Genomic DNA, 19518 nt, shown 5'->3' with positions numbered 1-19518 from the left:
CGCCCTTTGCGGGTTGAAAAGGCGCGTTCAGCGACACCGTCTAGTGCGGGTACCAGGGTCTACGTTATTGCATGGCCGGTTGCGTGTCAATATGTGTAGACGTGTACGGCGAGGCCGGCGTGCCAAAACGCATTGTGAACCGCGCGATGAGCAGCATCGTCGTCATTCGTCATCGCTCCGTCTTCTGTCATTCTTTCCTCAACTCTACCGCCGTCCTCTTTCGTGATCTCAGCGAATTCTACGATTTCATTCTTTCAAGTTAAATTGGCATCGGCCATCGAGCCCAGATCTGTAGGCCGTGCTCCTAGACCGCTGAGTTTATTGGTTAATACGTTGATCTCTCCTCCATCGAGCCGCATACAAAAATTCACATGCAAGTTCACCGACATCTCTCAGCACCACCCACAAAATGACGACCTTCGCTGACGCGCTTGCCGCGTCGCCCGACCTCTTCGCGCGTCTTCTTCCCACCGTTTACTTTAACAAACATCTGGCTCTCACCCCACCCTTGCGCCCCTCCTCTCTCCACCGTGCCCTCACCGGCTTCCGCACCGCACGCATTCACATCGGCGCGCTCCAGTCCTGCGCCGGCTCCGCGGTCGTCCGCATCGGACACTCCGTCGTCGCATGCGGCATCACGCCGTACCTTGTCTCGACCGATACCGACGTCGCCGCGTGTGGCACGCTCTTTACAAACGTCGATGTCGCTGGCCGACGCGACGGTATGCCGTTGGCGGAGTACGTCGCCCTCTCGCGGTGGCTTTTTACCACTGCGAACGGGGTAGGTTTGTACGAGCCCACAGATCTACGAGTGTTGAACCCTATTGATGGCAGCGAGACCGGGCTTGCATTTGCTCTGCAGGCGCAGATCCAGGTGTTTGCGCCCACCGCTCCGTCGCAACCTCCGCAAGACGTGGTCTGGGCATGCTTGATCTCCGCCCTGGCTTCGACCATGATCCCACGCCTTGCCTTGGCGCCAGAAGACGATATCAACTTTATCACCGCCGCTACAGCAAAATTTTCCCATGTCGGCGCGACAAAGCTGCAGTTGCAGTACGACATTGAAAATCTGCCATGGTGCGTCAACTTCGGTATCGCACACCCTTCTGGACTCGTGCTAGCAGATCTCGATGGCCGTGTTGAGGAGGTCTCTGTCGACGGACACATCATGATCATTGCTTGCGCACCAAGTGCCAACGATATGCAAGATGAGCCAAAGCTGGTTGCCATGGAACTCTCAACCGGTCTCACTGACATCACGCGGGCCCAGATCCAACAGTGCATCTCGCTCACACAGAAGCGCGCCTACGAGTTAAGCGCCATCCTCAAAACTCAACTACAGCGGTAACCCTGCCTTCTGCATAACAATAACAAGTAGTGTACAATACAACTCCAACATCCCAGCAACGACCGCACTACTTCACTGATATTCCTCGCAGCTGTCGGCCAATCTCTGCAAACTGTCCCAGTCTTCCCAAATCCTTCACCTGTCTAGGCAATGGCTTGCCTGAATAAATGCAATGTACAACCATGCGTTCGTGATAATCCAGGCCCGGCAGCAGCTTCGGCGTGATCAAAAAGTACTGGCTCGACGACTCCTGGCATGCCACCTGCACCATCCGGCTATGCACCATCCTCTCGTTTCGCGGGTCCATGCCTTGGTTAATCTCGTCCACCACCCGGAACGGCGCTTTTGTCACTCCCTGCAGCGACATCAAATAGAAAATCGTAGACACCGACCGCTCGCCGCCCGACTGCCGCTGGTGGGTGAGAAGCTGAAGCTGCTCATGCTCGCGGAACCGCACCTTGATTTCGATGCACCACTTGTCGTAATCTTCGTGCTTGCCAATTCCAATCGTTCCGGCGCATCCAATAGCTTTGAATGCCTGAGAAAACTCGTGCGAAATCCGCGCAACCAGCACCTCAAGTTCCCCGACCCAGGCGGCGTGGATCTCCTTGATCTCACCGTCCAGAGCATCAACCTTTGCGCTGCTTGTGTCCACCTTCTTCTGCAGATGCTCAATTTCCTTGGCCCGTCGCTCGTAGTTCTCTACCACGTGCCCGTTGCGGTTGATAAACTGATCATACTGCTCCTGCAGCGCATTGAGCTTCTCCTCCAGCCCCTCGATCGTCAATTGATTTGACTCGTTCAGAAGCTACACATATCAGCCAATGAATTACAAAAATGTAACAGCTCCAGTTGCTTACCTTCATGAGCTCTTGTTGCTCTTCGTCTGACATGTTGCTCAATTCCTCCGAAAGCTGCTCCTTTAGTTCGATGGTGGCAGCTTTCTTCTCTTTGTACACCGCCTTGGCTTCGACATATTCCTGCTCAAGCTCAGCTATATGCTGATTCGCCTGCCTGTACCGGTCGTCAAGTTCTTTAAAATCGCTCTTTTTCTTGCCATGATCTATAGCTTTCGACACCAACGTCTTCTGCGCGCCCCACACCTTGTAAAGCTCGTCCACCAACTTGGCGCCAAAGTTAAGACGCTCCGCATAAAGCTGTTTCATCGTCTCTCTCAGTTGGGCAATCTCAGACTTTGAAGTATCTGGCGTATTCTCGAGTTCATGAAGTGTGTCCTCAAGGCTCTCCTTCCGCGTCTGCAAACTAACATATTCCAAAGCTTCTTGTTTCAAAGCCTGACGAGCTCGCTTCAATTTACCACCAACGCCAATCAACTGGTCCAGTTGATTCTTCAGATCGTTGTGCTCCGCCTTTTTCTCTCTCATGAGAGCGACTGACTCTGCCATACGGTCGTTGTCTTCCGCAATCTCCCTGACAAGACTTTCGCGGCGTTCAAGGTCCACGTTGTCGGCATTGAAAATGTTCACTTGGTTACTAACCACCTGAGTATTCTTGCTAACCTCCCGGTTACCGTACATCGAATGCTTGGCATAAACCGAGATATTTCCTGCGACGTATTTCGCAATAATTAAAGTACCGTCCGGGCGAGTGAATTTGTCAATCTTGTTTTTCTGAAGAGCCGTCAGTGTTCTGCTAGAGTACGCAACATCCATGATGTTACACTGATGGCAGAGCATGTTCAAAACTGGCGCCGGTCCAGAAATGAGGTCAGTGATCCAGCATTCCAAGCCGAAGTTCCGGAGCTGCTCGTTAGTGCACTGTGGCGTCCAAGCTTCGATGTTTGGCTTGTCTGACTTGGAAAACTCAGTCACGGCAACATTAAATCCTTGCCGGTCAAGCACGTTAGTCGTAAATGTGACGTAATCTTCTCGCGACAAGCATGTGAACGTTAATGCTTGTGGTTTGTGAATCACCGTCTCCACGGCATTTGCCTTCCTCGGATCGTTCACTGTCACGCTGAGAATCGGCGGCTCAAACACTTCGTGCTGAAACAAGTGCCTGTTCTTGCGGAGCCAAACCACTGCATTGAAGGTGTCGATGTTAAATCGCTTCAAATGTGCCATTTTCCTAGCCGATGCGCTATCGAGATCTTCGACCTGAGATTTCAGACCGGTCAGCTTTTCCTCCAGTTTCTTGATGCTCAGTTCCAGCTCGTAATTCTCATTTAGGCGAGTCTGCAGCAGTCGATTCACGTTTCTTTGCTTGTCGTTATTCTCATTGATGTCGTTTGAGTTTTGCTCTCTGTCAGCTATACTCGGCTTTCGTTCAAGCTTTTGTTCGCAGGTGTCCAATTCCTTTCTCGCTCTCTCCAGGTCCTTCTTGAGCTTTTGACTTTTCTTCTCGAGGCTCTTGATGTCATTGCCGGCGTCTTGGATTTTGGAATCAAAATCGTCCCGCCTATCGAACATTTCACGGTAGCGTTTCTGCGCTCTCTCGTATCTTTCCTGAGCTTCCGCCAGCTGATCCTCCGCGTTTGACCGTTCGACATTAGCCTCATCCTTGAGCTGCGCAGACGGGCCCGCGTTTGCCCGCGCAGTGTCGAGTTCGAGCTTCTTCTGTCTGGCAATGGCCTGTGCCTCCTTGGACTCATTGAGAACTGACTGAAGTTTGACTGCAGGACGGATCTGCTCCAGACGTTTGATTTGCTCGCCCAGCCGCTCCCGCATTCTGAACTGCTGGACTTCTTCTTCGGCTTTCTCCTGAGCTTCCGTCAATCGCGCAAGTTCGCGCATGTCCTCTTCTTGGCTTTCAGCGATGATCTTGTACTCCTCGTGCAAATTGATAAGACTCTCATGGCGAGGTAGCATTTCAGGCGAGCCCGTTGCACGTTCGGTCTCGATCAACAAGCGTTGCGGCGTCATATGCGCAAACTCTGCGACCTTATCTTGAGGCAGGAACTGGCATAGATTGTCAATCTGGACGCTGTAGCTGTCGATCAGCTCCTTCACATTCTTCGCGGTGTCGCGCTTTCCTAGTATCAGTCAGCAGAGTCCAGACCTTCAATTTCAATAAAGGACTGCGTACCGTCAAGACTCCATTCTGATTTGTTGTCCTTGTAGATAGCGCGCTCGATGACAGGGTTGCGCTCGCCAGGGCGGCCTTGAATTTCTAGCTCGATAGTTCCTTTGGTTTCACCAAGCTTCACGTATTCGCCAATATCCTTAGCGCGTCCGAGAATCTGTATTGTAATTAGTCGAGATCGCGTAAATGATCGGGTTAATGTACGCGCAGAGCCAACTTACCTCAGGTTTACCACCCATGCCCAGACACACTGCGCACACGAAGGTACTCTTGCCGGTACCGTTAGGTCCGATAATCATATTCAAGTTCGGGCCAAGATAAAATTCCGCACTGGTATATGTTACAAAATTGTGGAGTTTGACGCGTACGATTGCGCCGGGCGCGTGGCGCGGGATTGTCGCGTCTCCCACCGCCGCGCAGCCAACGAGGCGTTCATCCGCGATTGGCGAAGAGGATGACGTGACGGAGGCACCGGAGAGATCAGAGGACACGCGACGACGCTTGAGGTCAACAGGCGACGTATAATCGTCTTCATCTGCGTCCTCGTATGCGGATCGCCTCATTACGGGCGATGAGGCGGTAGTGGTGAGTGAGCGAGAGCGGTCCAGTGGGAGCGCGAACCAACGCGCGCGGAAATTTGGAGTTAGTCCGCAACGCGTCCGCGCCGGCCCTTGCCCTGATCACGTGTAGGACTGGCGAAAATCTTTCTCCCAAGTCCCAATGCGCCAAAACTCTATTTGCCCTGAGTTCCTCCTCCGCGTTTTCGTCTTTCCCCAAGTTTCTTCTTCGCCCGTGAGCAGGTCCGCCCGAAAGAGCATGTCGTCCAATTCGATCAAGATCCTTGCTGGCAACTCCCACCCGGAGCTTGCCCGACTTGTGAGCATGCGGTATGTCTTTCCGTGTCCAGTTCTATGACCGGTTGCATTACTAACAGTGTCTTCACAGGCTCGGCATCGAGCTTGCAAAAATTGCTGTCTTCCAGTACTCGAACCAGGAGACTTCTGTCACCATTGGCGAGTCTGTTCGCGACGAGGATGTCTTTATTTTGCAAACCGGCTGTGGCGAGATTAACGACAATCTCATGGAACTCTTGATCATGATCAATGCCTGCAAAACCGCTTCAGCTCGTCGCATCACAGCTGTGATCCCCAATTTCCCTTACGCGCGCCAGGACAAGAAGGACAAGTCACGGGCTCCTATTACTGCACGACTAATGGCAAACATGCTACAGACGGCTGGTTGCAATCACGTCATCACGATGGACCTGCACGCCTCTCAAATCCAAGGATTTTTTAACGTCCCAGTCGACAACCTCTATGCGGAGCCTTCTGTGCTGAAATACATTCGCGAGAATGTGGATTACGACAACACCGTCATCGTCTCTCCAGACGCTGGTGGTGCTAAGCGTGCGGCCGCTCTGGCCGACAGACTCGACCTCAACTTCGCTCTGATCCACAAGGAACGACAGCGTGCCAATGAGGTGTCACGAATGGTCCTCGTTGGAGATGTTGCCGGCAAGGTTGCACTTCTGGTTGACGATATGGCTGATACCTGCGGCACTCTTGTCAAAGCTGCGGAGACTCTTACCACCCACGGAGCTATCAGCGTTATTGCAATTGTCACACACGGCATTCTCTCAGGCCAGGCGATTGAGAGGATCACCTCGAGTAAACTCACACGTGTGATTTGCACCAACACCGTGCCTCATGATGACAAGAAGCTTGTCTGCCCAAAGCTGGATACCATAGATATCAGTCCTACACTTGCAGAGGTATGCCTCCTTACTCTTCGCTGTCGGTTGAATGCACTGCTAACGATGGTACAGAGTATACGACGCCTGCACAACGGCGAAAGTGTCTCATATCTCTTCACTCATGTTCCTTTATAGAGACACTTTTGAGCTTCAATGACCGGTCATACAAAAATATTGGGAATCACTGGCGCTTTTTTGATAACTTTACTACACAAAACTAATTCATGTTGAACAAACTGGTGTTGAATACATCCAGAACGATTAATTTCTTATTGCTCTATACATACAATAAACACGCTGGAAGCGAGAAGCTTAAATGTTAACAAGAGAGATTCCTGGCGTTCCAGGAACAGCCGCATCGGCGTCCTTAGGGTATGCGATTGGAACCTTCTCGCCAGTGACAATGTTCGCCGCCTCAGCCTCTCCCTCGCTCACGACAAAGGCCTCCACAACAGCGCTACCGATTCCTCTTTGTAAAATTGGAATAGTCTGCTTGACGATCTCAACCTCGTCGAACACAAGTTTCCGGTTGAACACAACTTCAGGAGACTCCTGGCCACCGGTGAGACGGTACTTCAAATGATTAACAAACGGCATAGAGCGCTTCATGTCACCGAGCTTCTGGACTTTTGAGGTCAACTCTGGAGCGAATTTGAGAGACAGCTAAGGAATCACGTTAGCACCTGCAATTTTAGCACATAGTTCACAAAATTAGACTTACCCCATCGAACGACTCACGAACCAAGTCGAGATACTTCTCTTGCCACTGCGGAAATTGCAACGCGATGTAAAGCGTCAACTTTGTGTCTTTCTTGGGGTCAAATGTCACTGGCTTGCCCTTCTTCTGCTTCTTGATGTTTGCACCCTCCGTCTCGCGAATTGACCGGGACACGCTCCGCACATAGTCCAACGCAGCAGTCATACCGATGTCGATAGGCTTGCTGATCTTCGGGAACAGTGCAAGCTGCACGGACTCTGGCTTCTTCAAAAGGTCGGTCCAAATATACTCTGCAAAGTGAGGCGCAATAGGCATAAGAAGAAGAGCTTGCTGCTCAATATATCGCAACACAAGGTCCTTGTGCATGCCAACATCGTACGAAGTGGCCTCACGGTAATAATCTCGTGCAGCCTGGAAGTCATAAAGTCCAGTCTTGAGCGCAGCCTTGTAGAAAGCATTGGTATAATTCTTCAGCGTACTTTCGACAAGAACATTCATCTCGTTCTCAAACGCAAGATCCAAAAACGTGTCGCACCGGCCAGTTCGCAAGCTATCCAAGTTCTTGATCTGCTCCTCACACCACTCGCGTAAAGTGTACAAACGGAGAATCATAGCGTTCGCATTGCTCTCATCAAAGTTTGCGTCCTCGAACGTATCACCAGCATCAGCAAGAGCAATACGAGCACAGTCGGCGCCGAACTTGTGGACGATGTCGCTTAATGTCATGAAATTACCGGTACTCTTCGACATCTTCTCGTTATTCAGCAGCAAGTGACCATTGGTGCGAATACCCCGAGGCCAGTACTGCTTGGGGAAGAGCGCAACATGAGTGTACATAAAGAAAGTCAAATGGTTGTTAATCAAATCCTTTCCAGACACACGGACATCGAGAGGATAGAAGTACTCAAACTCGCGACGCATAGCCTTAAGCTTGTCTTCAGCGATTGTGGTGTTCTTGGGATATCCGGACCGGGCAAAAATATAGTCAAACACCTCATCAGTCATCTCCTCAGCAGAGGCTCCTGCCTTGCCCTTCGTCTTTCCATAAATATCAGAATGCAAATGATGTGCGATGGTGTAGTAAGCCATATAAACCGTGGAGTCTGACAAACTCTCAACGAGGTACTGCGGATCCCAAGGGAGTCTAGTTCCCAAGCCGTAACTTCTAGCGCAAGCCCAGTTGTTCAACCAATTCAGTGTATACTCGAAAGCATGTCGCGATTCTGTGCTGTAAGTGTTCATGTGATCAAGCAATCCACGCGTCTCGTTCTTCCACTCTTCTTCGCCGTAGTCGATGTACCACTGGTCTTCAAGAGACACACAGCACTCGTCACCACTGCGAGACATGACAAGTCCCTCAGGCTCATTGTACACGAAGGCAGCGCCGGTGTCAATCAAGTCGTTCTTTACCTTGTTCTTCGCGATCTCGACCTTCTCGCCCTTGTAAGGTCCGATCAACATGGTACCCTGATAGAAGGCCTCCTTGTAAGCGATCTCCTTGGCCTTGGCCAGCAACTCCTTGTCTTTGGGAGACTGAATCTTCAACTCCTTGACGAGTGCTTCAGCAGTAAGGTCGCCGTAAGTGGGGGTGTTGATAATTGCGATGGGCTCAAGCGTAGCCCACTCTTTCTTGATATGATAAAAGTCAGCCTTTTTGGCTAATTCAATCATAGTGGCGAAATCGTCAGGCGAGTCTGAGGGCACAGATGTGACGACACCGGTACCCTTCGATGCGAGAATAGTCTCCATGGGGAGCAATCGTAACTCAGGGTACACAGACAAAGGCGCATGGATCTTGGTACCGATCATATCTGAGCCAGAAATCTCAGTCGCAAGCTTAGCAACACCTCTTTCTGAAGTAATTCGCTGGTAAGACATGTTCTTCGCAGCCCGTGAGGTGCAGACGTAGTATTCATTCTCAGAAATTTCGTAGATACCGTACGTGATGTTGGGGCTGACGAAGCAGCAGGTCTGGCCGTACATGGTCTCAGGTCGAAGAGTGGCAGCAATCATGTAGATGTTCTTGCCCTCGAGCCCGGCCTTCTCAATAATCGGTTTCGCACTCTCCGACCATTCTGTGACCTTAATTTTAACTCCTGTGTACTCCTGTGGGTTAACACCCTCACCGCTTTGTCGGTCGTGATCCATACAAGGCTGCCCGTCCTTTGCGGAGTAGATAGTGTAGCGCAAGCCGAACTTGATCTTGTTGAGCGCCTTGAGACTGTTCATCTGCCATCTCACAAATGCATCATAGTAAGGGTTGGCGTCAGTAGTAACGAAACTCCTTCGCCAGTCGATACGTGTCCCAAGCGAAATGCAGTCGCGCTCGCAGAGCGGAGGGAAATACTGAAGCCAGTACATCGGGTCCGCGAACTTCTTGACGTCCTCACGAGCAATCCCCAGCTGGAGCATGATCTCGTACTGGTACTTCGCACGACCCTTCTTGGCTGCAGCCTTCGACTTTCCAGCACGGAATTTGGTAGGGTCCACCTTGCTGCTCGGCTGAGGAGCCGGAGTCGCGGCTTCCTCCTTCGCCTCTTCTTCTTCAGTCGGTCCATTCTCGAAGTTCTCGCCGAAAAGCTCGATCTCACGCGTCAGTTTGTCTGCACAGGCCTGCATCACATCATCTTTAGCATTCTGCACCAAATTATGATAAATCTAAGAGATTTTGTACCTTGATGGGCATGCCGGTGCAGTGAAATCCCAACGGAAACAACGCTCGCTTTCCAAGCATGCGCTCGAATCCGGTTTGGAACTCAACCTTACTGAGCGTGAAGGTATGGCCAGCGTGCAGGACACCGTTCATGTAAGGGTAGGCCATGGTACCGAAGAACTTAGGGAACTGCTCGCGTAACTCTTCGGGGTCCTCAATTGACGTCTCGGCCTTGCTGGGGGGGTCAATCTCAAACACCTTCTCGTCTGCCCACTTCTGCTGAAACTTCTTCTCGGTAGCAATGAGAGCATCTCGCTTTTCGGTCTATACAAGCAGGTCAGTACCAAGGCGCTGATTCGAGCACTGGCAAGCGCCTTACGTTCTCCATGACAAGGGTCTTCGCCGCTGGGGCGGTGCCACTGCTTGAAGACATCGTGAATCTGTATACAATCCCTGACTAGTGTGTCCTCGCAAGATGAAGACACGCCGGTGAGCAAGGGAGGTAGATGATCTGCGGGTTGGTCGACAACGACTCTTCACGGCAGGGTTTGGCCGGGTTGCGGCGGTCGATAAGCTGCCCTCCAAAATAGGGACGATCGGCAAATATGAAGTGATATTTGTAAGTTGGGGATTTCCGCACTGTGTTCAGGACCCCTTAAAAAAAATTTTTTGCGCAATGTCTTCGCTGTCTGCCAGCATCCTCGGACTTTTCACCGCGGCGAACCGGTTATTTTCCTCGAGTTGACGGCGTCCACTGGAGTTTGTTAGCATCTCAAATTTTCACCTATTGAACTGTTTAACCGAGTCGCAGCTGTGTTTGCGTTCGGAAGTGTGTGCCACGGGCTTACCACGACGAAGTCCAGCGCCTTCGGAGACAACTGACTGTGTGAAAGACTGTTCTGCTTGCAATGGTTGCCTTGTGTTTTATTTCCATCTGAGGCGGAAATGCAGGCGATGGCAGTGATCGCTTATGTTGGCCGCGGGGCGAAATCTTCAATCTGCAGCAGTGGCAGTTTGTAATTTTCTCTTTACTGATTTTCACAGCGTCTTTACCGTTCACTGTTTGTGCTATTGTGACGCACTCCTGTATATGCAGCTTGAATGCAGTATTTGCGGACTCATTCCGTTATGACGACAACTGATTGTTGTGCGCCTTTGTCGTTCCTTGCCAAATCACGACGTCGTGGACTTTGAATGATGAAAACCCCGTTTACAGACCTGATCCGATACATTGCATGGGCGGACAACAGCTATTGCCATTTTATCTCACTTGTATCACTTCGTCACGATTTCTGCTATCTCTACGTCCTGTGTGAGAGGTTATCGCTAACTCTGCTGAAGTTTGTTGGAGTGCAGATCTGTTAGAGACCACGGAAGTCTGCGTTTTCTTTAATGTTCGATATTTGCTCTATTGTAGCATCTTCGCTAAGACGGCCTAAATGCAGGTTCTCTCCATTCGGGATGATTCCAATAACTGGTATGTACCTCTCTTCTTGACTTGCAGCTCATGACGTTGTGTGTATTGTATGATGAAAACCCCTTTCACAGACCTGATCCGATGCTTTGCATGGGCGGACAACAATTATTGCCATTTTATCTGACTTGTATCACTTCGTCATGATTTCTGCTATCTCTTCGTCCTTGTGAGAGGTTATCGCTAACTCTGCTGAAGTTCATTGGATAGATAATAGATCGTTTTAATAGCTCTGGCTCGTTACTGTAGTTTCCGTAGTCCGTCATGTCCCCGCACCATTGGTTCTGGTCGCGTCGTAAATACTAGCTTCTTCTTAATGATGTCGACAATCTCCACCGCGACGCCGTCAGGACTGCCGTTCTCGCTTGGGGCGTCGCTGTCGGTCAGCGACGCGCGTCGTAGTATTCCAAGTGGTGGCTGTAGGTCTACGACTCTGCCTTCCATACGCTGGTGTTCCCCGATCCAAATCCATGCACGTGTCCCGTCAACTGTAAGCTTGCCAATCTCTAGTTGTGGCGCGTCTGAAGAGTCCGGATAGTGCAGTGTGCCCTGTATTTCGAGGAGTGCGAAGCCCTGGGGAGTCTCGAAGATCTGTGGCAGGATGGGCGACGTTACTGACGGTGTTGACGACAAAGCGAGCCGGTTCCCGTCGATACTGAACACGCTCGACGAGACGCTGAAAGCAGCTTCTGGCATGCTGTCTGGCTCGTAAACCGTGATCTGTTGCTGTTGCTGTCGTGTGTCGAACGCGTCGGACGGGGACACCTTTCAATTAAAGTTGACTTCTCCCAATCGAACTCCGCGTCGCCGAAATACACAACAGTTCCTCATGAGCAAGGGCCGTTGTCACACACACGACCACAGATATTAACAAAACCAAAGCTGGGTCATGTCGTCTCTGGCGTCTGGCCTTCAGCGCCTGCTGTTGACGCAGTACGTTCACAAAGAAGGCGACTCCGCATTCCCAGTCATCTCCAAGTCGCTGGCAGCACATCCTCTTCTGCGAGACTCTGGCTTGAAGCCGGTCACTGACAATGTATGGTTTCTATTTTTGCATGTATCAGTACTGTTGCAGTAGCTGACAATCGTGATGCAGGAATGCGAGGAGCTTTATAATTCTATGCTGCGGGCTGAAGGTCTCGAGCGACAGCCAAGCGGCCCAATCGGATCTGGGGTGGAACGTATGTATTCCTCAATTGCACGACTTGGTGAGCACAATCTGACTAGCATAGCATCACCGTCGGTCATTAAGCTCACCGAAATTTTGTACCTACGCTACCGCACCGAGCTAGTTCTGCAGGTCCGACAAGACGAACACAAATACCGTCAATATCTACGAGAAATCGAAGAAATCGGAGAAGGAGAATGGGATACGCGATTACATGAGCTTGAGGAAATAGAGAAGCACGAGGAGCATCACCATCATGAGGATGAGGAAGAAGAGGTCAAGCCAGACGGTGTGGAAGAGGACATCGATGATCATGCCCAAGAAGTTGTTCCAGCTACTGCCTCCCCGAAGAAGGCAATTGCAGAGACCATAGTTGACAGAGTCGATCATTCAAACGAGTCCGAAAGTAGTTCTCCGTCCGGCAATGAAGATTTTCGAAGTCCTATGGCCGAACAACTTGAACTACCTCGACAAATTTCAACTGACCAAGCGACCATCTCGGAGGTGCCGTCGACGCAGACCGAAGAACAGAGCGAAGCCGGCAACATTACAACCTCTCAAGTAGAGAAACCCGAACCCACTCGCCCGGAGGACAACGATCGCACAATTTCTCCGGAAGAGCCAGAACTAGCGGTGGCGACAGCTGCTATCAGCGAAGCTCAACCACTGGAACCAATACTATACGATGTTAAGCCCGAAGAACAAGAGGTAGAGGATGAGGACGAGGACGTCGCCGACGATGAGTCTCAAGCGACCGAAAACGAATCTAATCCCGGCATCCAGAAAGCACTACTGGATCACGACGGGAGTGATGTGCCCGAGGTCCCAGAGGTCCTGGCTGAAGAAGACAGGCCGGTGAGAGAAGCTGTCAGAACTGAACAACCGCCGGTAGTTGTCGAGGATAGCGAAGACCAGATGGATATAGCGAGCGAAGCTGCACCACAACCAGAAGAGGAAGGGCGAATAGTCAGTCCATCGGCAACAGTCGACATACCAATAGCACAACCTGATCAGCAGGAGGACGAGAGGGAGCAAGAGCAGCAAGAAGAGTACCAAGAGCAACACGAACAAGGAGAAAAAGAGTCGAACACAAGCTTAACACCAGTCCCAAGTGTCACCGAGGCCGAGAGCACAATGGCCGAAATTTCTGCAGAGATCGCGCAGGAGAAGAAAGAAGCTACGATGGAACTTGCCGAAGCCGAAGCCGAGGTCGACATCGCTGCCCCAGCTGCAGTCGAGACAGAGGTCGAGGAAGTCGAAGAGGAGCCCGAGGATGAGGAACAAGCACCAGACATGAAAGCAGCCAAAAAGAGAAGACGCCGAGATTCATCACCTTCACATGTCGTAGACGACAAGAGCAATTCTGCAGCAGCTAGCACGCTTGCTCCTTCCCGTCAGACAAATCGCAAGTTCCAAACAATCGTCGCGCCTCTTCTCTCCAACATCTCGTCCAATCGCTCCGCTTCGTTTTTTACTTCCCGTGTCAATGAGAACGATGCCCCCGACTACTACAACCTGATTCACCAGCCTACGGATCTACGGACGATCAAGGCAATGGTGAAGGACGGACGCATACAGAACTCCAGCGAACTAGAACGGGAAGTCATGAAGATGTTTGCAAACGCTGTGATGTACAACAGCTGGGACTCTGACATCAGCGAATGGAGTCGCGAGATGCAACGGGAAACAGAGACGTTGATTGCAGTCTTCAGAGGAGCTGAGCGCCGAGGGCAGAATTCTACAAACATCGGCGGCGATAGCCCAGCCATTGGCACGAGCACGGCATTGCCAGATGTTAAGCGAAGGAAAAAATAGGTAGTTACAAGTAATTATATTACACTGCATTGTAAATCAGGTTATAGGTAAACACTTCCCATCATAAACAAAGCTTTTGTATTTTCAAAGTTAATACAGAACAATGAATAAAACCCTTTACTTTCTAGCCTGCATTCTACGGAGGTAGAACGCGAGCTCGTCGCCCTCAAGGATGTAGCCATCAACACGACCGCTCTGGCCTGGGCGCGACGAAATAGCAGCGTACAGTCTACCGGCAGCGAACTGCGACTCGAGAGCGTTCTCAACCTTTGCGGTAGCGGCTCTAGCGGCGAACTTGCGCTCCTGCTTGGCAGTTCTCGTCTCGACAACCTCCTCTTCGGCAGACTTCTTTCCTCGCTTCTTGCCGACAGTCGAGCCGTAGTGAGACTCATACCACTGACGGAAGGGAGTCGCGTCGATTTGAACGATGGCAGCCTTCGTCAAGGTGTTTGTGCGGATCAATTCGTTGTTGGAAGGGTGGAAAGCGACATTCAGGATACGGGTCTTGCGAGCAATGCCCTCGGAACCCCAGGAGTAGTTGCCGGTCTCAACACGGAGAGCACGGAACTTGGTGTTGCCACCTCGGGTGCGGACGGTGTGGATGCGCTTGGGTCCTGAAAATATTGGTCAGACGACCTCGACACAATTCGAGAGCAAACCGAATCAACTAACCGATACGAGTATTGGCCGACTGACGACCAAGCTCAAATTTCCGCTTCTTGCGATAAGAAGCAAGTTTAGCACCGGTGTGCGAGCGCTTGTGGCGCGAGTCTCTTGAAATACCCATGGCGACAAGCTCTATAAAACAAGAACGTTAGACGCGGAAGAATGAGAGACGACGGCCGAATGCGCAAGCCAATCGTAGAGAGACCTCCGGCTGTCGAGGAGTGTTGCAGGAAGAACGTACCTTTGCTGCGGGGTCGAGAAAGAGCTGGTGTTGAACGAGTCTTCTGGACAAGAACACAGGACTTACAGCAGAAGACAAAGTCGAGCCAGGATCCGCGATGGGTGTGGCCGGGACGCGCACTGGGTCGCCGCACATAGTCTCGCGCGACAGGCGTGACTGCGATTTAGCCCTAGCGTGTTGTAGCCCTAATTCGGCTGATTCCGCGCGTTAGCCCAAACCCACAGACCTTGGCATCAACGTAAGCGTAGTTTGATCTTCACAGTTTTGCAATCGTTGTACCACTTCGCACGTCGGATTAGTGTCTTCTAGTTGTGAGCGTCGCCTTTTCCATAGCATCATCTTAATCGCACAGTAGCACAGTTTTCATTATGAGCATATACGACCAGGTCGAAATCGAAGACATGATTTACGATCCGGACATGGAAATCTTCACCTATCCATGTCCGTGTGGCGACAAATTTCAGATCGCGCTGCTGGACCTCTTAGACGGTTCGGATGTTGCAGTGTGCCCCAGCTGCAGTCTGATGATTCAAGTTATTTTTGAGCCAGTACGCTGCGTTTGCCTTTTTGATTATTTAGCTGCGTTCTAACAGTGGTTTCTGTTTAGGAGGATGTCGAGGCTGTTGCTACTAAATACGGAGTTGATATACCACCGCAGCCCGTTTCCGTCACCGCATAAACCCATCATTCGACTTATTCGAACAAATGAATCCGTCGCCGAATCGGTAGATACTGGCATTTAAGATCACGGAGGTCTACGCGGGACAGCAGTAACAGTCAATTTTGCTGTTACAGCTCACGGACAGATACTGGTTCCTTTAGCTTTCGTCATGAGCTTCACTATAGGCACACTGTGTGGCGATCGGTTCTGTGAAATCCTTGGTTGTGTGTGTACTACAAGGACTGGGCTTGTAGTTATCGGCCATCACATATTGCATCCGCCATACTAATTTGACGCATAATGCAGATGTTCAAGTGGTTGTCTGGTTGCGGGTTGACAATTTTCCCATGACGTAGATCCAACAATTGTAGAGTGCTCTGGACAATAAACAGGTATGAATCGTTTAACGCGTTGTTCCAGTATTCAAACAATCCCTCGGATCTTCCGGCAAGTGGGACAAAGCTTGTTGATATCGCCTCCGAGGGTGGCCGGCTCGCCGATGTACCTTGACAAATACTCCCGACACGTCTTATCCTCTATTGCCACCCTTGCATCCCAAATTTTTCAGGAAGGTCAACGATAATGCCGCCACGGACACGCCCCCCGATTAATGCGACGCGGTCACTGAGCTATATCATTGCCGGATCGACTCCGCACTGGACTTTTGACACTCTTCCGTACACAGTTGGGAGATACCAGCTATTGATCCGGATCGAGGTCTCGACGCTTTCGACAGTCGACCTAGCGATCATTAACACCCCCGAAACTTTTACGTCGCCGACAGAGAAAGGAATCGGACGAGATTTTGCGGGCGTTATTGTGCAGGTTGGATCAAGTTTGTCGAGTAAATGGAAAGCCGGAGATGCCGTGTGTGGGATGTATTATCATCCAGTAAGTTAATACGTCACGCGAGCACTTGGATATTGCCGTATTGCTCACGATCTCACTTGCAGTATGGCGCTGGCACATTCGCATCCCACGTCTTAATTGATCCTTCAAAGGACCACATCGTCATTCGCCCCGAAGCGCTCCCTGTGTTGGAAGCAGCCGCAATTCCACTCTCATTCACGCTCGCTCTCCAGTGCCTCAATAAAACCAAGCTCACCTCCGACTCCACGGTGTGTGTTCTCGGTGGGGGAACAAGCGTCGGGCTGTATGCCATTCAGCTTGCGAAGAAGTACTTCGACGTGAAGACCATTGTGGCCACCTGCGGCCCGAAGAGCGACAATTTAGTGAAGTACATGGGTGCAGACAAGACAGTCGATTATACGACAACGGAAGATCGCGAGATGGTAAACTCACTTCTTTCCACCCTGGGAAGTAGCAGTGGTTACGATCTAGTGGTTGACACGATCGGTGCTTCGGCTGCTATTATGGAGCGAATGAAGGACCTTACTCCAGCGAAGACAGGCTGGTTTGTTTCAACAGTCGGCGACAGATCGGAGTCGCCTTATGGATCGTTTTTATCGTACAACATCGGAAAGTCGCTTATGGGTGCAATCCGAGGTCCGCGTTACACTGTGGAATATGCGCGATCGAATCTAGCGGCGCTGCAGCTCGCGGTGGATATGTACTGTGAAGGACGTTTGAAAGTGAACATTGATACCATACTGTCTTGGGACAAGTTCAGCCAAGCATTCGATCTGCTACAAAGCGGAGATGTTCATGGAAAGATTGTTATCAAAGTTGACGAGTTTTGATTTCCTATTTTGGTGTAAGTTGGCTTTGCTGGTTTGCTTTCTTAGGGTTTTGTGTTGGGTATGAATTAATGCTCTCTCCACGAAATGCTTACGTATGAAATCACTTCTATCTCATGCAAATATCGAATTTGTACATGACTGTCGCAGTCTAGGTTTGGATTTGCGACTCCCAGTCCTCGTATCGCTTGACCCTCATAGGATCAATCTCTTCCAGCTTGTGTAAATATTCGATGACAGAAGGGCCAGGCTTGACGTTTTGAAGCTTTGCCACAAATTCTTTGTAGAAGGCGAGAGAATGAAGGCACCCTGTATTCGTTGTTAGTCTTAATACCGCAATGAGAACATAACACGAGCAACTTGCATTTACTGTCTGGCTCAACTTCTAGTAATTCGCTTATCGACTTGATTTCGGTTTGCATCAACGCTATCCGCTCTTCGGATGACAATATCGCGATATCGTTCGCCGTTAACAGCCATCGGTGGTATAGCCAAACGCTCTGGTCGTCTGGATCAGTGTAGATTGCCTGTGTAATGAGCGCAATTTCTAAAGATGTAGTTAGTACGATACCATCACTAGAATATACAGTTGGGAAGACTAACCTTTGTTCAAAAATTCCTTTCGATCGATACTCGATTCCTCTTGCAACAATCGCGGAATTAGTTTCGTTCTGTTGTGCCACGCTGAGAAATTCGAAAAGTTTTCTTTGATTTTCGTGGTTGTGAAGTCAAACTCCTGTCGCACCATGCTCTTGTCGGTTGCTCTCTCCGTGCTCTGCACGACGTATCTTCGATAGTGCCATCCGTGGAAATTGCGTGAATCGTATTCGAGAAGTTTGTTCACAAGCGCAAGCTCAGCTTTCCAATTCGGAGTGGGACAAGTTTCAAGACACCACTGGCGGTGAGACCAGATCCAGTAGCACTTGGGAAACTCGCGCAGGCGAGCGAATAGAAATGTCATGTCGGAATCAATCAGGCCCTGAATCCCATCCTTATCCCTACATACTATCAGCGTGTGACAAATGATCATATATGAATAAATCCATTACATTGTCGCAAACATAGCGATTAGAATTTCCCGGCGATAATTCCAGATCGTGTAATATTCGGGATTCTGCTTCAGCAGTGATGTCGTCAACTGCAATGCATCCTGTGAAGCATCTCCTCGTCCTCTCTAAAACAGCGTCAAAAGCGCTCGCTGAGAAATATCAGTTGAACTGTCTTACCGCTTCAAGCACCTTTTTCACAAGTGCCTGGTATTCCGCAATCTTCACGGCTTCGCGCTTCTTCTTGAGCGCTTGCGCTTCTGCTGTCGTGTGCACGCGTTTCACGTTATGCTACACATTGACTTAGACATATATATGTAAATCAGACTAGAGAGTACATACCATTGTGACTGCCCTCTCTGTGCGGAAATAGACGACGATCTGCCGACCGCCCTCGACGCTACTAATTCGTGAGCGATGAGGAGAGTGCGGCTCAGGAGGTTTCGTCAAAAAACGGGCGCGTTTGCGCAACTTCCCAGTGACGTGGCGACCACGTTCGTTCGCGCGACGTTAGCGGAACAGCCACTAATCTGGTGAGCAGAGCATGACTTATCCTTAGCTTAGATGGCTTTTTAACTATGCGTGTACAGAGGTAGAATCAGGATTGAAAACATCCGCTTGGCCCAATTTATCGAGGCCACTACTGGATCTGGATGACGTCGCATGTTTAACTGCCCCGGCTCGGCGCCGGCATGATACACTACACTCGAGTTTTAGTCAAGCTGCTGCTGTAACCATGTGTTAATGACTCACCTTGATTACAATTTATATAAAGTCGTGTGAGCGCTGCCTGGCAGCTTACTACTGGATGTGTGATTCTTCTAAGTTAATCGCGCATGATCTTCCTGAATGTGCGGACAAAATATCACGGCGAGGCTTTGCATGGAGTCAGAGCATACGTCGATCTCAGTGGCGAATTAACATGCGGTCATGCGTATTGCTCTAGAAGCGCCTACTTTCAAAGCTTTTTAGACGACGTCGCATCATGGCACCAACGTATCTGGATATTACAATTCGGAAAGTGGCACCGCAGTATGCCAAGATGTTTTCTGAGCTGTTTGAAAAGGTGGGGTTATCCTGATGGGATCCCCCACGGGAGATGTGTTATCTGGAGATGGGACGACGATTGCGGAGGCGCGGGATATTCAACGTGATAGGGGTCGTCAACTCACGCGGGCTGGAAAATTATGTTCACTAAAACAGCTCAGCTATGGCCCAGGGTTGGGTTAGGAACAA

General features: G+C 50.5%; 10 protein-coding genes across 10 annotated transcripts; 5 read left to right on the top strand and 5 right to left on the bottom strand.

Moving 5' to 3' along the window:
* Nucleotides 1-9: 9 nt before the first annotated feature.
* V1518DRAFT_413851 (uncharacterized protein) lies at nucleotides 10-1559 on the top strand. The gene has a single exon (XM_066903414.1). It carries the CDS (start codon nucleotides 410-412, stop codon nucleotides 1346-1348), a length of 939 nt encoding a protein of 312 aa, XP_066760835.1. The 5' UTR covers nucleotides 10-409; the 3' UTR covers nucleotides 1349-1559.
* On the bottom strand, nucleotides 1231-4991 carry V1518DRAFT_413850 (P-loop containing nucleoside triphosphate hydrolase protein). The gene is made up of 4 exons (XM_066903413.1): nucleotides 4612-4991; nucleotides 4394-4547; nucleotides 2209-4340; nucleotides 1231-2156 (listed from the first exon to the last, which is right to left on the bottom strand). The coding sequence occupies exons 1-4, from the start codon at nucleotides 4951-4953 to the stop codon at nucleotides 1416-1418; spliced, it is 3369 nt and encodes a 1122-aa protein (XP_066760834.1). The 5' UTR covers nucleotides 4954-4991; the 3' UTR covers nucleotides 1231-1415.
* A 145-nt stretch (nucleotides 4992-5136) lies between these two features.
* On the top strand, nucleotides 5137-6581 carry V1518DRAFT_392136 (phosphoribosyltransferase-like protein). Its single transcript, XM_066901771.1, has 3 exons — nucleotides 5137-5277; nucleotides 5336-6161; nucleotides 6216-6581. The coding sequence occupies exons 1-3, from the start codon at nucleotides 5207-5209 to the stop codon at nucleotides 6276-6278; spliced, it is 960 nt and encodes a 319-aa protein (XP_066760833.1). The 5' UTR covers nucleotides 5137-5206; the 3' UTR covers nucleotides 6279-6581.
* On the bottom strand, nucleotides 6365-10447 carry V1518DRAFT_413846 (uncharacterized protein). Its single transcript, XM_066903412.1, has 5 exons — nucleotides 10363-10447; nucleotides 9894-10268; nucleotides 9536-9838; nucleotides 6865-9474; nucleotides 6365-6806 (listed from the first exon to the last, which is right to left on the bottom strand). The coding sequence occupies exons 2-5, from the start codon at nucleotides 9945-9947 to the stop codon at nucleotides 6456-6458; spliced, it is 3318 nt and encodes a 1105-aa protein (XP_066760832.1). The 5' UTR covers nucleotides 9948-10268; nucleotides 10363-10447; the 3' UTR covers nucleotides 6365-6455.
* Nucleotides 10448-10908: 461 nt separating this feature from the next.
* Nucleotides 10909-11840, bottom strand: V1518DRAFT_413844 (putative sister chromatid cohesion protein ctf8 protein). The gene has a single exon (XM_066903411.1). It carries the CDS (start codon nucleotides 11682-11684, stop codon nucleotides 11229-11231), a length of 456 nt encoding a protein of 151 aa, XP_066760831.1. The 5' UTR covers nucleotides 11685-11840; the 3' UTR covers nucleotides 10909-11228.
* On the top strand, nucleotides 11790-14242 carry V1518DRAFT_210943 (uncharacterized protein). The gene is made up of 3 exons (XM_066900916.1): nucleotides 11790-12024; nucleotides 12085-12169; nucleotides 12221-14242. Exons 1-3 carry the CDS (start codon nucleotides 11878-11880, stop codon nucleotides 13969-13971), a joined length of 1983 nt encoding a protein of 660 aa, XP_066760830.1. The 5' UTR covers nucleotides 11790-11877; the 3' UTR covers nucleotides 13972-14242.
* Nucleotides 13969-14861, bottom strand: V1518DRAFT_413842 (40S ribosomal protein eS8). Its single transcript, XM_066903410.1, has 2 exons — nucleotides 14644-14861; nucleotides 13969-14585 (listed from the first exon to the last, which is right to left on the bottom strand). Exons 1-2 carry the CDS (start codon nucleotides 14756-14758, stop codon nucleotides 14089-14091), a joined length of 612 nt encoding a protein of 203 aa, XP_066760829.1. The 5' UTR covers nucleotides 14759-14861; the 3' UTR covers nucleotides 13969-14088.
* A 286-nt stretch (nucleotides 14862-15147) lies between these two features.
* V1518DRAFT_413839 (uncharacterized protein) lies at nucleotides 15148-15951 on the top strand. The gene is made up of 2 exons (XM_066903409.1): nucleotides 15148-15426; nucleotides 15486-15951. Exons 1-2 carry the CDS (start codon nucleotides 15247-15249, stop codon nucleotides 15555-15557), a joined length of 252 nt encoding a protein of 83 aa, XP_066760828.1. The 5' UTR covers nucleotides 15148-15246; the 3' UTR covers nucleotides 15558-15951.
* Nucleotides 15952-15955: 4 nt separating this feature from the next.
* On the top strand, nucleotides 15956-17610 carry V1518DRAFT_413835 (uncharacterized protein). The gene is made up of 2 exons (XM_066903408.1): nucleotides 15956-16430; nucleotides 16493-17610. Exons 1-2 carry the CDS (start codon nucleotides 16122-16124, stop codon nucleotides 17237-17239), a joined length of 1056 nt encoding a protein of 351 aa, XP_066760827.1. The 5' UTR covers nucleotides 15956-16121; the 3' UTR covers nucleotides 17240-17610.
* V1518DRAFT_413833 (uncharacterized protein) lies at nucleotides 17167-18709 on the bottom strand. The gene is made up of 6 exons (XM_066903407.1): nucleotides 18625-18709; nucleotides 18463-18573; nucleotides 18286-18410; nucleotides 17840-18234; nucleotides 17601-17783; nucleotides 17167-17545 (listed from the first exon to the last, which is right to left on the bottom strand). The coding sequence occupies exons 1-6, from the start codon at nucleotides 18625-18627 to the stop codon at nucleotides 17388-17390; spliced, it is 975 nt and encodes a 324-aa protein (XP_066760826.1). The 5' UTR covers nucleotides 18628-18709; the 3' UTR covers nucleotides 17167-17387.
* Nucleotides 18710-19518: the final 809 nt, after the last annotated feature.

Source organism: Limtongia smithiae (genome assembly GCF_038497785.1).
Source record: "Limtongia smithiae strain NRRL Y-17922 unplaced genomic scaffold V1518scaffold_3, whole genome shotgun sequence".
NCBI lineage: Eukaryota > Fungi > Ascomycota > Lipomycetes > Lipomycetales > Lipomycetaceae > Limtongia > Limtongia smithiae.
The sequence above is the reverse complement of the archived record's forward strand: the minus strand, read 5'-3'. Positions and strand labels throughout refer to the sequence as shown.